This window comes from Notothenia rossii (genome assembly GCF_949606895.1).
Source record: "Notothenia rossii genome assembly, chromosome: 9".
Taxonomy (NCBI): Eukaryota; Metazoa; Chordata; class Actinopteri; order Perciformes; family Nototheniidae; genus Notothenia; species Notothenia rossii.
The window spans coordinates 35,389,893-35,407,836 of NC_136907.1; the positions used below are offsets into that span (position 1 = coordinate 35,389,893).

A 17,944-nucleotide genomic window follows, 5' to 3' on the forward strand; every position below is an offset into this window, starting at 1 on the left:
GTAAATTTTTTCCTGTTGAATTTATGCTGATTTGCATATATAGTAGCTGCCTTGTTTACACCAGGGAACAGCTGGCTGATATGATGGGCGGAACAACAGCTATCCCCACGGAAATCTGGAGAAGAACATAGAAGATACCGGGTAAACCAGAGAGAGTAAGAAGGGGGAGATAATGGAGAAAAGGAGATATAAGCTGTGTCTCATCTTCCGCAACATAAGATCACTGGCTAATAAAAGGAACGAGCTAACGGTGTTAGCAAAGATTCAGCAGGAAAATCTGGAGGGAAGTTGAACGTGCTCTACGGAAACATAACTCCACCAGGACATACCTGACGACAACATTTCCATCAAACTGCAGACTGTTTGGGCTGGGATTTATGTGACCGGTCTGTGGGAGCCAGAATTCTTGTTGGTTCCCACAGTTAAATGCAAATAAATTTATATATTTTATATTATGTACATTTCCGGATATTATTTTTGATATTCTTACTCTCTGTTAAAATAAACCTACCATTCAAATTATTTCTTTGAACTGCTACCTCCGCGACCCGACCACGGATAAGCGGGAGAAGATGGATGGATGGATTACATTTACTTCAGAAACCAAAAAAACTCGCCCCACTGAATCCACGGCTCATGGGTCATCATCACAGTGATGTCACAGCCTGTGAGTGTTTCTTGTTCCCGTTGAGCTTGAATGGCCGCTCTGCCACCAGTGTGTGGGTGGTGACTTGAGATGCACTATTTAAAAGGCATTCTATTTACCATCCCTGTATCAGGCCATGTTAAACACAAATACAAATGTATCAGCTGACATGGCCCATCACAATCATCCCCTGCCTGAACAACTTGCAGCAAATTGTCACAAATTGTTTACTAAGCTAAAGGCTGAAAGAGCACAATGACTCAGATCTAAAGAAAATCCCTACATTTACTGGATATTTCAAGATAGCCTTGTCTCAATGTTCGATGGCTGTTGCGCTTGGACTGTGCACGTGTAGGTCATGACATTTTCCCAGCACACACTTGCACAGGGCAATAAAAAAATATTTGTTCAGGTAACGCAGGACGAGGAAAAGGCAGGCCTCACAGAGTAGCTTGTGAGACCTTCCATGGGAAATTACAAAGTCAATGACACATTTTACATTTCTTCCAGGGGAATTTACACAGAATATAAATACGACACCCTCTGTCCTTAGACCCTGACATCGGACAAGGAAACAACTGTCATTAACTTCTAATGAGTGAAGTGCCCAATACCTTTTTTTCAATATAAACAAAACAGTCAAGAAGTGTTGACGCTTGCACTTTATTCGTAAAAATCAAACAAACAAAAATAGAATAAGCAGGGTCAACGCAGCAAATAGGCTCAGTTATGGATAAAGGGCCACTTTTATGTTCAGATCATCTTTGTTACCTGCACTCGCCCGTCATGTGATTGGCAGGAAAAGTTTTTATTTACACAAAGCACCGATCAACAGTGCTCTATTCTGCTGAACATTAAACCTTTCTGCCCCCTGTCAGCAGTGTGACCTGAGCCTCCCGGTGCCCCCACATTGTCTTAATGCCCCAGTGCTTGCTATTGAAACATGATCTGAGCATGAGAGGGACCCTGCACATTCCTGTTGGAAAAGGGCAGCCAGGAGCTTGTTAAATGTGAGAATAAATGGCATGCCAAAAACCTCAAAAGCATGAATGCAGATTCCTTTCCAATGCAATGTTGCCTCAATCATAAAATCCAGTGCTGCTGATGTGGGAAATATGTTACCTCGACAATTTTGTAGAAATCTTCCCCATTGTTATGATGGTTTTATTGAATAAACAAAAAAATGTTTATACATATCCTCAGTGTTACACAGATAACTGTAAAAGGCATCATGCGGGTGAAGAGAATATTAAGTGACCCAACAGCAAAATGCCTCTCTTTCAATTTTATATTAACTTATTTTTCAAAAAATCATCTCAATCACTCAAAATCCAACTCCACATCCAATCATTCCTATGAATACATCTGAAGGCCTTCCACCTGGAGGTCAGCGACAAGTTACATTGACTTTTTTTTCTTTTGTCATTTTCTCTGTAGGTAATCATAAATAAATACAAACAATACATACGGAATGTCTACTGCAAACAATACATAAACATGTCTTGAAGGAGTTTGTTTTCCTAATGTGGGGATGCTTTATATAGGTAATCATGATTGATAATCAAAATAAGTGACTCTCCCTCGCTCACCTGGAGAAAGAGGAACAAAAAAAGACAACTCCCAGTGTTACCGTGACAACCACCCTCACTGTTTTCCCCAGGTACATACAGCAGTGTCAGAAAGCTGTTGTGTTTCTCTTAGTCCAGGATAGAGTAGGGCTGAAAGCTGTCCACATGGTGTTGAATGGCAGTACGCTCCTTCTCTTCTAGGACTTCCACAGGACAAGGCGGGGCCAATGTCCACTGTGACGCCGCTCCCAGTCACCGTGAGTTCATCAAGTCTGGTTGGGCTTTTTATTCTCAGAGAGAGATTCCTTAGAAGCAAACTGCACTTTTGCTTGGATAGTTGACATTGTTTTAAATCATCTTCAGATGGGTTTGGGGTAAGACACCTCCTCCTTCAGGTTACATAAACTGCATCTAGTAAGAAAGAACAAAAAAACATTGTGGATCAGAGAAAAGCTGTTATACCCAGAAATGCATAACCAGTACCCAGACAAGCAATGTGTAGAGAACATAAGAGCTTAAGTCCTCTAACAGGGCACAACACAGACGCTGTGTACAGCAATAATGCAGCATTCACAAGATATATGTAGCTTAGTGTATTGAATCGTTTCTCAGATCATCTGTGACATTCATTCTTTAAGTCTTGGATGGCTAAAATGTGTTTATGATATATTCTGATGGATCACATAACAGTTTTGTTTTGTTGTTTATTTCTCCAGAATAAAAGCTATGGTACGGGTGCCCGATAAGAATATAAAACTGTGTGTGTGTGTGTGTGTGTGTGTGTGTATGTCATGCATGCACGCTGTTGCATTCAGTTTACAATTAGCAACCACACAGGTTGGTATATTACGAAGGTTAACGTGGTTCAGGCTGGCTCATGTGAGGAAGGGGGGGCACTGTAGTTGTGGCTGTCCATTACCTGTGCACCTGGGTTGGGGCCAAAAGGGTTGGCTGGCCTTATCACAGGCTGGGAGTACATCATGGTGGGCTGGGTCATCATCATGGAGCTCACCTGGGGAGGCTGACGAAGAAAATATAATATCACACCGATGGATTAGAAAAGAAAAAAGCTTGGAGTCAAAAATAAAAAACACCTCCTAAAATAAGGTTCTAACGCTGTGAAGGAAACCAAAGCGTTCAGTGATGACATCACAGCGTGTGTGTGTGTGTGTGTGTGTGTGTGTGTGTGTGTGTGTGTGTGTGTGTGTGTGTGTGTGTGTGTGTGTCCCAGAGCAGACTTACCATTCCATATGCCATCATGCCTGTGGTTGTGGTTGGAGGGAATGCCATGACAGATGGTGCCTGAGGTGACACACAGAACAGGAATCAGGACAGTCATACCGGGCTCATATTCAGATTATTATTAATTATCACATTTTGACTTTAGTATATGTACGTTTAGTTAAAGTAACCAGAAGTGATCTATTCAGGAACATGTCCTGATGAAGACTTTGGGGGAAATATATACATCAGCAACATCAATATTAATCAATTTCATATACAACATCCACTTCAGCTCTGATCAGTCAGAGGATGTTTCACTGGAGCAGTCACATGACTGACCTTTTAGCAAATCACAAGCTGCTTTTCACTGCTTCATTTAAAACATTCAATAGCTTCAAGGAAGGCAATTGCAGTATACCATTGCCAATATGAGGATTTACACTGCATAGAAAAATAATACACCCCTTTGAACTTTTTATGAATTATGTTGAACCCCAGACAGGAATTCAAAGGCAATTAATCTATATATTTGTCCAACTAATCTAATAATCTAACCCTATTTAACTAATTATTTGTATAACTACATACTTAACTATAGCACCACTTCAACTTCAGGAATAATAGAAGATTACAAACCATAACTTAATATCTTACAGTTAGGTCTCACAGAGACAGCTACATTGGCATAAAATAGCTCCAAAAAGATTGTGACAAGAAGTAGAAAAAAGGTGCACATCAGGTGGGAATAGGAAAGAATATAAAAAAATCTCGACAGACGCTCAGAGCACTAAGTGGAACGTTTATGGCACTTCCAAGTTTACCAAAACCACTGTCCGTCTAAACTAGATGATCAGGAAAGAAGACATTTAGTCAGTGTTGAGGCGCAGAATCCAACAGAAACCCTGAAAACCAACATGGTTTTAGAGACAGAGGGCAACACGTTCATCACAAAAACCTCAAAGATTTTGCAGAAACCCTGTTGTACGGCCGTACCCTGACAGATATTTGTGTAGTTTGATGACATAATGCCAAATGTTAACAAAAGTTATCATTTTATATCCAGAAACATTTTGAGTTCAGCTTTGACCCAAACACATGAAGTTTTTTGACCAGAGAATGACAGAGGGGAAACGGAAAGCAGACAGGAGAGTGTTTGAGTCCTGGGGGGAGAATTCGGTAACTGGCAGGTGCTCCTCATGGAAAGAGATTTAAGAGAAAAGTACAGACCCCCCCTGTTTTCTGTGCCTCGCCAACAGCCCCTGCAGTGATAACAAACCCAGATTTGTCTGATGCCTCTCGGGGAGGATCCATTCCATTAACTATTCAGTCATTGGCCAGGAGGAAAAATGGAGTCAGACGTGACGCAGCTGCCAAAACTGGTGCTTCCATCACAGAGATCACAGTGCTCCTTCATTGCACCAAGCTTTCCTCAGAGCTTCTCCTGACTCACAATGTTTGGTCTGTTCAGGTGCTTCTCACCCAGCGTCGCTCACAGCCAATAAGCATGTGATGAGGCTTGTTTTATTTCAGTCACACAAACAGGTTATCCTTTAATGGCTGATGGAAGTTGTGTGTCTGCTTCCATCAAGTCACCAACTCTTTCTTTCTGGCATCTGAGAACACTTTTTGATCTTCATCATCAATACCTCCTGTGTGAGTCCATTATGATTGTTGGGGAAATATCTTCCCCATAACTTTGACCCAGTTTATCAGTCTGTACTGCCTTCACTGAGCACAGGCCTGCAACCTTGGGCTGCTGTGCCCCCTTTGTTTTGTCTCGCTATTCCTGCCTAGAGTTATAGTAATTTGCCTGTTTTATCTTGTTATGCACAATGTTGATTATTCTCTCAGAGCTAAATACAAGGGACTGGGTGAGAGATCTTCAGAATCGGCTAGGCAAGCATTGTGTCAACTCGTGGCTGCAGCACGTCTTTGTCAAACCTCCGGCCGTCATTAAAAATAGATTTTCAGTGTTTACCATCACGCTCCAGCTCTCCTGTGTTCTCATTCTGTTTCCACTTCATGCTCAGGAAGTTTGCATCACTAGGATTGGGGCTGCAGTATAACTGAAGTATAATTTCAAAGTCTTTACATTCTCACTTTAAAGGTCCCATGTCATGGCCATTTCTACTGATCATAGTTCCATTGTTGAGGTATACTAGAATAGATTTACATTGTTCAATGTTCCAAACTCACATTGGTTTCTCATACAGTATCTCTGTATAGTATGTGTATTCACTCTCTGTCCTACACGGCTTGTTGGAGCTCCTGCCCCCCCTCCCTCCCTGTGAGCCCACTGTGCTCTGATTGGTCAGCTCGCCCACTCTGTTCTAATAAGTCCACCACCGTTACAGCGGAACATCAGTGATTATGTGTTACAATGGCGTTTGTTAGCAACCAGGAAATGACACCAGTAATGACAAACAGATGAGAATGCTGCGTGGGGTCTGGGTGTCGTGTTGGCGGGACGTTGCGCGGCTCGCTACTGCGAGGAGCGGACAGTGTGACCTGGGTTCATTTCCTGCTTGCTGCGTGGGGTCTGCGAGACATCGCGAATGGACGTGGGAAGGGGGGGTGCTGAATGTTAGTGGTGACAGTCCTCATACATGCAACAGCGTATTTTGTCTACATTGGTCAACATAATCTGTCAGGTTTTTGGCAAAACTATGACAAGTTGGTTGTATAAGGCAGCCAGTTGCTCCTTGTCAGTTTTTTGCATTCACACTTTACAGCTACCACCTGGATGGGAGAAATCTGTTCAACATTACAGAATGAGAAAGTTCAGCATGAAGGACTGAGCCACAGTAAAACCTGCACAACACAGTAGCTTCAGGACAAAAGCCAGCTGGAATGCTGAGGAAGAAATAAATAATCAAATGAACCCTTAAACACATAAGATGAAGTTTGCTGTGCTGGTAAATGTTCCATTTAGGTAATGAGGATGAATGATTTTCACTGATGACTATTGTCTTTTGCTAAGGTATTTCACCTGAACTTATTGCTACAGTTTGGACAGGTGTTAAGGCTGGAGGATATAACCAGGAATCAATAAAAACAATAGTTACCATCTAAAACATGAGTGCTGTATTTCTGTTCCCAGGTTTTAGCAGTGCTGATATATTTGACCCGCTTAATCAAGCAGAGCCACGTACAGGTACAGGTACTGGGCTGCTTGGGTAAACTCCACTGGTTTAAATCCTGGCACTGTCCGGGAGGTGATGCTAAATGCAAGTTTCAGGTTCTTTAGCTCATCTGCAACATGGAAACCCCAATAATTAATAACGCAGGGTTGTTTAGCAATAAAATATGTGTGTTTCAGACAACATTGTGATAGAAGGTATGGGCTGCTGGGAGCTGAAGCAGGAGACTACCCGTCCCCAAGGACTCTCCCTGCTCCAGACAGGTGTGGTCTGCCCTGTCAACATGCGAGCCGACCACGCCAACTCTACCATACAATATAGAGAGGAACTTCTACACATCAAAGCGGGGATCCCAGGCCTCAGTGCTAGTGAGACTGGGGAAAAGTGAAAACCGGCCTCTTCGGACTTGATCTGCGCCAATATGAAGAAAGTCCTGCCGGAATACTACCAGTATGCCGAATGTGCAGTGGAAATACACTGGACCATGTTTCTTCTTCAGACCACATCTCACTGCTGCTGCTGCTGCTGCTGCTGCTGCCTTCTTACAGGCAGAAACTCAAACAGGACAGACCGGTGACACAGACTATACAGCGCTGGAGTGAGGAGACTAAGACCCCATTGACACGAGGACGAAACGGGTTGTATCTGCATAGTTTATCTTGCGTATAGCCCTTTCGATTACACAAGGCCGTAACAAAATGATAGAAACCGACCCCGCAAACGATAACGGGTCCCAAGGTGGATTGATCTGCAAACGGAACACTCTGGGGGGTCAAACGGCTCCATGTAATCGCCTCGATACGATCATTTTCTGATAACGATGAAATAGCCCCGCCTCACTCTCCCCACGTCTCCCTCTCCCCACGTCTCCTGCTCAGAAATCAGCTGCTGGGCTGTCAGAAGAGGGGGAGGAAAAGAGAGGCTCCGTTTATTATTCTTATATTATTATACAGAGTCGTTATCAATTATTTTTAAAGCTCAATAAATAACAAAGAAGACCTCTGACCGGCACTTTTCTAATTTTGAAAGGATGATTTAAACTTTAACGTTAACTCTGCCGCACGGTCCCCTCGTCCCTTGGAAGAGGCGGAGAGGTGTGTGTTTTTCATCTGCTGGTGGACTACCGGAGATAATTACAGTAGGAGAACAAGCCGTCCACCGCAGAGAATAAACAGAAGGGCAACCATGGCAACCATGCTCCAGGGTCTTCTTCGCTGCTTTTGGTGTATTGTGGCGGCCACAGTTCCACTTACAGGCCTGGCATATGTACTACAGCTTTTCCAGCGGTCTCGTGTGAACGAACACGTTAAATGAATCGAATGCATGTGAACGGAATACTTTTTTGAAAACGCATACGTTGCGTAAACGCAAACGTTCCCGTGTAAATGGGGTCTCAGCTCTGCAGGACTGCTTTGAATCTACGGAGTAGTGTGTGTGACAACATCAATACACACACGGATGCGGTCATCTGCTACATTGGCAAATGCATCAATGACGTAATACCGAAGATTACTGTATAAACATTCCCGAATCAGAAGCCCTGGATAAACGGCGAGGTATGTGCCAAGCAGAAAACGCACAGAGGTGGATATTTTGATGAGTACAGGAATTCAAGGTACGCACTCCGGAGAGCTATCAGCAGTGCAAAGAGCCAATACAGAGACAAAGTGGAGTCTGACGGGCTAAGAACAATGACCGACTACAAAGGGGCAGCGGGTGGTGTTGGGGGAGTGTCTGTGTGTGCGTCTCTCCCAGATGAGCTGAACTCCTTTTATGTACAGTTTGAGAGCAAAGGGCCTTTGAGGGCCTGGCCAAGGATCCCTGCCCTTTTGTTTTAGACAGGGCAGATGTGTGCAAATCCTTTCAAAGGGTTAATCCACACAAGGCTCCTGGACCTGATGACATCCCTGGGCGTGTTCTCAGGGTGTGTGCAGTTCAGCTGGCAGAGGTGTTCACAGACATCTTCAACAGGTCCCTGCTGCAGTCTGTAGTCTCCACATGCTTCAAACACTCCACCATCGTTCCTGTCCTCAAAAAGACTAAAACCAGCAGCCTCAACGACTTGAAAGCATCTTCTACAGGTGCACCATAGAGAGCATCCTGACCGCCCGCATCACGGCCTGGTATGGCAGTTGCCCCGCCCTTAACCGTAAGACTCTACAGATTGTGGTGAAAATGGCGGGGGACAGTTTCATCCAGGCCATAACACTATTTAACACATGACGTTGCACTATTTTTATATTTACTTTTTTATGTCTTGTAAATTGCACTATTGAGAAACTTGACAGTGCCCCAGTCGTGTCTGAGACAACGTCCGGACCTGGTTCTGCAAAGATTCTCCGGGTTCAGATGAGAAAACTGCAGATGCCATAGTTAGGACTTACAGCATAGAGCCACCGTTGTTAAACACTGCTGAAAGAACACATTTATTCCCTGGTGTGCCTCAAGTGTTTTCTAGTTAGGGGTAGAACCACACACTGTAGAGGCATATAGGTGAAAGCCTACCATGGCTGCAGGGTTCCAGGTGGTAGAAGGAGCGGATTTGGGTTGCCAGTTGTTTCCACCAGTCAGCTTCTTCTCACCAGGCTGATTCCAGTGAAGATCACTACAGAGCGAGTAGGATTGTTAGTCCTGTTTAATAGGCAGTATCACAACTATAACGTTTGAATATCACACACTTACTTGTTTGCTGTGCCATTGCTAATTCCCAGATCTAGAGAGGACAGATGCAGAGGAATGGATGCAGTGTGAAAACTTAACACCCGATTTAGACAGCATAACAAAGTTAGAAACACTGATCTAATTTTACTTTTACTCTTTGGAGTTAATGCAAATTCTACATATTTGGTAATTATGTTATACACAACTATAATTTCAGATCTAACGCTGCGTTCACACAGGACGATGCGAATATTCGCATTGCTCTAATCTCTCGAGTTTCACCACGGCTGTCAGCTGTTTTTATTCGCGTCATTCAAACAAGACGCGCTGGGCAGGGGGTGGTGCTTATCTCCATGTAAATACTGTGGTAGATACCAAGTACAACAAAATGAACATATTTTACCGTGATTTAGTTGTAATACACATTTCAAAGTGATGCTGAAGTAACTACATACTGATACCGGTTAGTAAAAACCATGAATTAATGCTTTGACAAGTGTGCAGACAAGACGGCAGGCGAAAAACCTTTTAAAATGCTTGTTTTCTGAATGGAGATCGGATCGATCAGGCTAAGCTAACATTGTAAATGCTCCGTCCAAATTCGTCCAAACTCACTCTGCGTCTTTGCATTGACTTTACATGTAATCGCGCCGCCCCCTAAAATCGCATCGCGTCCGATGTGAACACAGCATAATACTATAATAGAGACCTTTACAAATAGCTCATAGTATTATAATAATGATTGGTTATATTTATGAAATGGTCGCATAAAATTGGGAACTTACTGCCAACAAGATTTGCAAGTGACGAGTCCAGGTCGTTGGAAACAAGTTTGTGGCCGTTCAGGGTCAGGCCCTGGTTGGGTGAGGACGCCACTGTGGGTTTGAGAAGGTCACCTAAAACATCTTAATCAAAAGGGGGCAGGACAAAGGGGAAGAAAGGGAGGGGAGGGTGAGAGGTTGGGGGCCCAAAACAGTTGAAGACAATTAAACATACAATAACAGAGCAACACACAAAGACAAATACAGGACCAACATAAATGACTAGGGATGTAATAGTCGATAAAAAAGTCCACGGTGTGATATTTATCGCGATATTGAAAAATAAAAATGGCAAAAAATGTGAAATCTTTTTTTTCTTTTCTTTTTAATAAATAAATTAATCTGATTTGTACAGCATTTTAGTAGGATAGTAGTATTTTAAAGTGTCAACAATATAATAATCAGACCCTGCAAAGAATAAATCAAGTTTCACTTTAGCTTTTCAAGTAACTCAACTCTAACTCACTCACTCAACATCATCAAGGTTATCTTTTAGGAATATAAGAATGTCCACATTTTCAGGTAGAAGCTGGGATGTTTGGGCATTTACAATATCCCCTGCTGTGGAAAAAACTCTCTTGCTTGGTACTGATGTTGCTGGGACAGAGAGATATGCTTTGGCCATGGGTGACAGCAGTGGGTAAAACTGTGCATTGTCTCTCCACCACTTCAAAAACAATATAGTGTTTGCCAAGAAGGTGAGGCTTATTGACAGGGCGAAATATAAATATACTGTTGGTACTTGTCAATGTCTCTAGGTATGTACATGTAGACCTGTAAATACGATGTCCTTTTGTGTTATCTGTTGTTTTATGTTCATGTTGTAACCTACTTGCTGCCATGTTGGACAGGTCTCCCTTGAAAAAGAGATCGATGATCTCAATGGGACAATCTGGTTATATAAAGGTTTAAAAATAAAAAAATATTGAAAAAAAATTAAATCGCGGTAGATTTTGTCAGTCTCACGACGGTATTGAGACATTTATTTACCGCGATATCGCGATATTCGATATATCGTTACATCCCTATAAATTACACACACACACATGGACAGGGAGAACATGTTGAGCATGGAGGAGGCAGGAAGAGGGGCTCACAGAAAAAAGTCATCAAGCCAAGACTGTGTACGGAGTGTGTGTTGAGTCAACTCACCCAGTCATGTATATGTCATGCAAAAAGCCAAGAGCCCAGAGTGTGTGACCCAGGACAAGGGAGGAGAGAAAAACAATAATGTGAGACCGTGAGCAGCCTAACCCAGTCAGTGTACAAACCATGGGTGTGTAAGACTTTCCAGGTGCAAACATGTAGCATTTATCTGTCAAATTATTGATGAGTATTTTTAAAATTATCCAAGAAAGGGTTAAATGTCAATCACAATCAAGGGATTATGGTCATCAAAATGAACTTATCAAATGTGATTTCTTTAAAAAAATCTGTCTCAGTGGCACACAGGTTTAGATGCAGCAGGGAGGCCTACAGGCTGCCAGTGTTCCCAGTACGGGCTCTTCTGTTGATAATCCCACACCGGGCCTGACGTAAGGGTTTCAGTCACAGCTCTTCTGACAGGTTCCTGAGATGTATCACTGCCAGATAGCACAACCTGCTGGACTGAAATGAGGTATAGAGAGTGGAGGTACAGTATAGAGAGAAAAAAGAGAATGTCGAAAAGCTGAACGCAGGTGGCGAAAAAAAAATCTCCAGGTTCACTTTGAAATCTATAAAGAGAGACTTGGCCTTTATCATTTGGAATTGAAAAACGCACCACAGCCTTTCTTCTCTGACATCATTACCAAAAACTAAAACAACGCACGTGCCTTGTTTGCTACCGTCGACAGACTAACTAACCCCCCAGTGTCAGTAGCCTCTGAATTTCTATCCACCAGGGCGTGCAATGATTTTGCCTCCTTCTTCACTGACAAAATTCAGAAAATCAGACAAGCAGTCAGTGCCTCTGCATCAGGTACAGCAAATGTGTTGTCCCTATGTCCACCTAATATCAATTCAGACATCATGACACAATTCCATCAGATTAATGATAAAAACCTAGAGGACATTATTCAACTTCTGAAATCCTCCTCCTGCTGCCTTGATATTATTCCAACAGGATTTTTCAAAGATGTTTTTCCTTGCATGGCCTCAGATCTACTTCTTATAGTAAACAAATCTCTTCACTCAGGTATTTTTCCACAGGCCCTGAAAACTGCAGTCATTAAACCGCTCTTAAAAAATAATAATCTAGATGCTTCAGTAATGAACAATTACAGGCCCATATCAAACTTGTCATCTCTTGGTAAAATCATTGAACAATTTTTTTTCAACAGTTTAGTAACTTCTTGCATTTAAATAACTGTTTGGATGTGTTCCAGTCAGGCTTTCGTCTAAACCACAGCACTGAGAGTGCTCTTGTAAAGGTCTTCAATGACATCCACTTAAACACAGACTGTGGCAGAACTTCAGTGTTAGTATTATTAGATCTCAGTGCTGAGTTTGACACTGTTGACCACAACATATTACTCGACCAAATGGAAAACCGGGTGGGACTTTCGGAAACAGTTCTAAATTGGTTTGAATCCTACTTAAACGACAGAAACAACTTTGTTTCTATAGGTAAATACACATCTGAGTTGACAAATATGACATGTGGGGTTCCTCAAGGCTCCATCTTGGGGCCTCCTCTCTTTAACGTCTACCTGCTACCACTGGCTCAGATAATGAAGAACAACAAAATAAGTTACCATAGCTATGCAGATGACACACAAATGTGCGTAACAATTTCACCAGGAGACTATGCTCCAATTCAAACACTGAGTAAGTGCATTGAACAAATCAATGACTGGATGTGTCAGAACTTTCTCCAATTAAACAAAGATAAAACTGAGGTAATAGTTTTTGGAGCTAAGGCAGAACGTATAAAAGTTAGCGCTGAGCTTCAGTCTGCAATGTTCAAAACAACAGATAAAGCCAAAAATCTAGGTGTAGTCATGGACTCTGACCTGAGTTTCAACAGTCACATTAAAACAGTTACTAAATCAGCCTACTATCACCTAAAGAACATATCTAGGATTAAAAGACTAATGTCACGGCAGGATTTGGAAAAACTTGTCCATGCTTTTATCTTCAGTAGACTGGACTACTGCAATGGTGTCTCTACAGGTCTCACAAAAAAATCTATTAGAAAGCTGCAGCTGATTCAGAACGCTGCTGCTCGAGTCCTCACTAACACCAAGAAAGTGGATCACATCACTCCTGTTGAGAAGTCTTTACACTGGCTTCCTGTCTGTCAAAGAATAGATTTCAAAAATACTGCTGCTGGTTTATAAAGCTTTGAATGGTTTAGGCCCAAAATACATTTCTGACCTCCTGCTAAATTATGAAACATCCAGATCTCTCAGGTCTTCAGGGACGGGTCAGCTTTCTGTCCCCAGAGTCAGAACTAAACATGGTAAAGCAGCGTTCAGTTATTATGCTCCAAATATCTGGAACAAACTCCCAGAAACCTGCAGGTCCGCTGCAACTAACTACTTTTAAATCCAGGCTGAAGACTTTTCTTTTTGTCGCTGCTTTTCATTGAACTACCGTAATTTTCGGACTATAAGCCGCGCCTTTTTTCGACCCTGCGGCTTATATAACGTGCGGCTAATCTATGGATTTTTACAGCTAACGGCCACTAGGGGACCTCCTAAATCTATGGATTTTACAGGTTACAGTCCACCACCTTTAACTCTATGGGCTCTATGGCCGGTCCGCGCCCGCCACCTTTAAGCGGCGGGCTCCAGCTGGAGAAGCTGGAGGCCGGAAAAGAGTGAGACAGGTAGCGCGCAAAAGTAAAAGTGGAACCGAGAGTGGTACGAGAGACAGAACGAGAGCAAGACAGACAGACATTACGAGAGCGAGACAGTTTGTGCAAAGGTGTTAAACGTGTGCTGGGAGCGCACCGTTTAAGTTTGAAAGTTGAAAAGTTTGTGTGTCTGAAACGCTATGTGATACAGTACAGTTTACACAGCACAGTACATGTTCTGTAGCTACTATTGCACTAAATGGTAACACTTGAATACGTTATGCAAATATGCAACTTGTTTGTTGAAATGTTAATAAATGGGAGCTTCCTCAAACAGCCATCTCTTTCCCGACAATCCCCTCTGTGCACGAACCCTTACATATGGTAATTAAACATTAAAACACCTGCGGCTTATAGTCCAGTGTGGCTTATATATGTACAAATCATTCAATTTAGCTGCTGCGGCTTATATTCAGGTGCGCCTTATAGTCCGAAAATTACGTTATTCATATAACTGCACTGTAACTTTTATCCATGTATTTTCTTTTCTTTTAATGTTTATTTTATTAACTTTTCTTTTTAATGACTGATTTTAAATGCCATTTTCTTATTGTCTTTCATTTTTTGTAAAGCACTTTGAATTGACTTGTTTTGAAAATTGCTATATAAATAAACTTGCCTTGCCTTGCCTATATAGAGCAGAGGTATAGAGAGTGGAGGTATAGAGAGCGGAGGTATGGAGAGCAGAGGTATGGAGAGTGGAGGTATAGAGAGCAGAGGTATAGAGAGTAGAGGTATAGAGAGTGGAGGTATAGAGAGTGGAGGTATAGAGAGTGGAGGTATAGAGAGTGGAGGTATGGAGAGTGGAGGTATAGAGAGTGGAGGTATAGAGAGTGGAGGTATAGAGAACAGAGGTATAGAGAGTGGAGGTATGTAGAGTGGAGGTATAGAGAGTGGAGGTATGGACAGTGGAGGTATAGAGAGTGGAGGTATAGAGAGTGGAAGTATGGAGAGTGGAGGTATAGAGAGTGGAGGTATGGAGAGTGGAGGTATAGAGAGTGGAGGTATAGAGAGTGGAGGTATAGAGAGTGGAGGTATGTAGAGTGGAGGTATAGAGAGTGGAGGTATGGACAGTGGAGGTATAGAGAGTGGAGGTATAGAGAGTGGAGGTATGGACAGTGGAGGTATAGAGAGTGGAGGTATAGAGAGTGGAGGTATGGAAAGTGGAAGTAAAGATAGCGGAGGTATGGAGAGCAGAGGTAAAGATAGCAGAGGTATGGAGAGTGGAGGTATGGAGAGCGGAGGTAAAGATAGCAGAGGTATGGAGAGTGGAGGTATAGAGAGTGGAGGTATGGAGAGTGGAGGTATAGAGAGTGGAGGTATAGAGAGCGGAGGTATGGAGAGCGGAGGTATGGAGAGTGGAGGTATAGAGAGTGGAGGTATGGAGAGTGGAGATACAGATAGTTGAGGTATGGAGGGAGGTATGGAGAGTGGAGGTAAAGATAGTGGAGGTATGGAGGGAGGTATGGAGAGTGGAGATAAAGATAGTGGAGGTATGGAGAGTGGAGATAAAGATAGTGGAGGTATGGAGAGTGGAGGTACTAACCCTAACCAAAACGTGGTTCCAATTAAGATCTTAATCCAAAATGGCTGATACGGTGTTCGGATAAAGAAGACTATTTTTGGTTCTGTTTTTGTTACTAATCATGCATAATAGCGCTCTCAGGAATGGGTGGCACTCCCCAAAGAGATGCATTTTGTTTGGTCTCTGCATACTATCAATCAACTATCAACTTATTTCAATAAAAAATGAGTGCATATACAGTTGCAAGAAAAAGTATGTGAACCCTTTGGAATTACTTGATTTCTGCATAAGTTGGTCATAAAATGGAGGAAGCCACTGCTGTCCAGAAAAAACATTGCTGCACGTTTGAAGTTTGCAAAAGAGCACCTGGATGTTCCACAGCACTACTGGCAAAATATTCTGTGGACAGATGAAACCATAAGTCCTGGATGGATATCCTCGTGGATTCATCTTCCTATTATACACATGCATTTCCAAACATTTGGACTACCTATGTTGCAAATGTATTATCTTTTCAATTTACACACGGCATCTATTGCACGTCTGTCTGTCCTGGGAGAGGGATCCCTCCTCTGTTGCTCTCCCTGAGGTTACTCCCATTTTTCCCTTTAAACTGTGGGTTTTCTCTGGAAGTTTTTCCTTGTACGATGTGAGGGTCTAAGGACAGAGGGTGTCGTATTGTAATACTGATATTCTGTACAAACTGTGAAGTCCACAGACAAATGTAACATTTGTGATATTGGGCTATATAAATAAACATTGATTGATTGATTGATTGATTGATTGATTGATTGATTGATTGATTGAAGTTGAGTTGTTTGGAAGGAACACACAACGCTATGTGTGGAGAAAAAAAGGCAGAGCACACCAACATCAAAACCTCATCCCAACTGTGAAGTATGGTGGAGGGAGCATCATGGTTTGGGGCTGCTTTGCTGCCTCAGGGCCTGGATAGATTGCCATCATTGACGGAAAAATGAATTCTCAAGTTTATCAAGACAGTTTGCTGGAGAAATTAAGGCAATCTGTCCACCAATTGAAGCTCAACAGAAGATGGGTGATGCAACAGGACAACGACCCAAAGCACAGAAGTAAATCAACAACAGAATGGCTTCAACAGAAGAAAATAGGCCTTCTGGAGTGGCCCAGTCAAAGTCCTGACCTCAACCCAATTGAGATGCTGTGGCATGACTTCAAGAGAGCGATTCACACCAGACATCCCAAGAATATTGCTGAACTCAAACAGTTTTGTAAAGAGGAATGGTCCAAAATTCCTCCTGACCGTTTTGCTGGTCTGATATGCAACTATAGGAAACGTTTGGTTGAGGTTATTGCTGCCAAAGGAGGGTCAACCAGTTATTAAATCCAAGGGTTCAAATACTTTTTCCACCCTGCACTGTGAATGTTTACATGGTGTGTTCGATAAAAACATAAAAACATAATTGTTTGTGTGGTTTTAGCTTAAGCAGACTGTGTTTGTCTATTGTTGTGACTTAGATGAAGATCAGAACACATTTTATGACCAATTTATTCAGAAATCCAGGGAGTTCCAAAGGGTTCACATACTTTTTCTTGCAACTGTATATGCAACGCTGTCTGTGATGGCAAGATATTTCCAAAGTGTGCCACTTTCAGTCCAGCCCTTATGGTTATGTTCTGCAAGAGCATAAAATCAATGTTATGCTCACAAAATGTATTTCTGACATTTGGAAGCTCTCATTTAACCTTTGTGTAAAATGCTGTTGCTTAATCACTCGGGGTTAATTGTACAGTATATCATGTGCACATGCAATTCTTAGCATGTTAACTAAGAATAATTGGGCAAGCCACGTTTATAATTAGTCAAAAGGCCTGATCAGTGAAAAATGTGGAATATGCTCTGAACAGCCATAGCCCACATAAAACCATACAAAGTGACAAATAAGTGCAGCACTTTGATTTTATAGTCTCAACATGATCCATTTTGTCCCCAAACCTTCAGGGGGCAGTAGAGTACATGAGGTCTAGTGGCTCACAAAGGGCATTGAAAGAATATAAGAGTATGTAGGAGCACAACACTTACCTGTAGAATCCAGGTCGTTAGCAATAGTGTTGTTGCCAAACACGGAGTCAAAGTCCACGTTAAGGCCCTGAGGGTTCTGTTGCTGCTGGGCTGTTGGGGAAGCTGTAAACCCTGCAGAAGCAAAAATACATGCAACTGCCATTATCCAAATATGGACACACAATAGCTCTGTTCCTCCCAACACCACCAAAAGCAAGTAGAAAAACAACAACTATTTGGTGGTTCATAGGTTCACATTGCCATTTTTGAAAGAAAACACGTCATGTCATTCTGAAAAATGTTCTGTGTTGTTATGCTTCAGCATACCAATACACCGACATTGATGACTGATCAATGTCCCGAAGCCCTGAAGGCAGCATCATGCTTTCATAAAGCCATCACTTGCTGTTGTACAAAGGACAGATTGGAATTATGAACTGGTTAGTTAAATGAAATATAAAATACTACCATAATGCAAAA

At 42.3% G+C, this 17,944-nt stretch overlaps 1 protein-coding gene across 10 annotated transcripts in view; it reads right to left on the bottom strand.

Annotated features, from left to right (window-relative positions):
* Positions 1-1,290: 1,290 nt before the first annotated feature.
* The window catches only part of picalma (phosphatidylinositol binding clathrin assembly protein a), a 33,234-nt gene continuing 16,580 nt past the window's right edge, over positions 1,291-17,944 (bottom strand). The window contains exons 9-16 of one of the 10 annotated variants that reach the window (XM_079649924.1): positions 17,486-17,596; positions 16,990-17,079; positions 10,025-10,114; positions 9,261-9,291; positions 9,084-9,183; positions 3,457-3,516; positions 3,134-3,235; positions 1,291-2,625 (exon numbers count right to left, since the gene is read on the bottom strand). In XM_079649924.1, the coding sequence (XP_079506050.1) occupies positions 2,611-2,625; positions 3,134-3,235; positions 3,457-3,516; positions 9,084-9,183; positions 9,261-9,291; positions 10,025-10,114; positions 16,990-17,079; positions 17,486-17,596 (599 nt within the window). In that variant the 3' untranslated portion in view covers positions 1,291-2,610. Of the gene's footprint in view, positions 2,626-3,133; positions 3,236-3,456; positions 3,517-9,083; positions 9,184-9,260; positions 9,292-10,024; positions 10,145-11,212; positions 11,669-16,989; positions 17,080-17,485; positions 17,597-17,944 lie in introns of those variants that run through there. The other 9 variants (XM_079649923.1, XM_079649922.1, XM_079649927.1 and 6 more) reach the window with 9 other exon arrangements.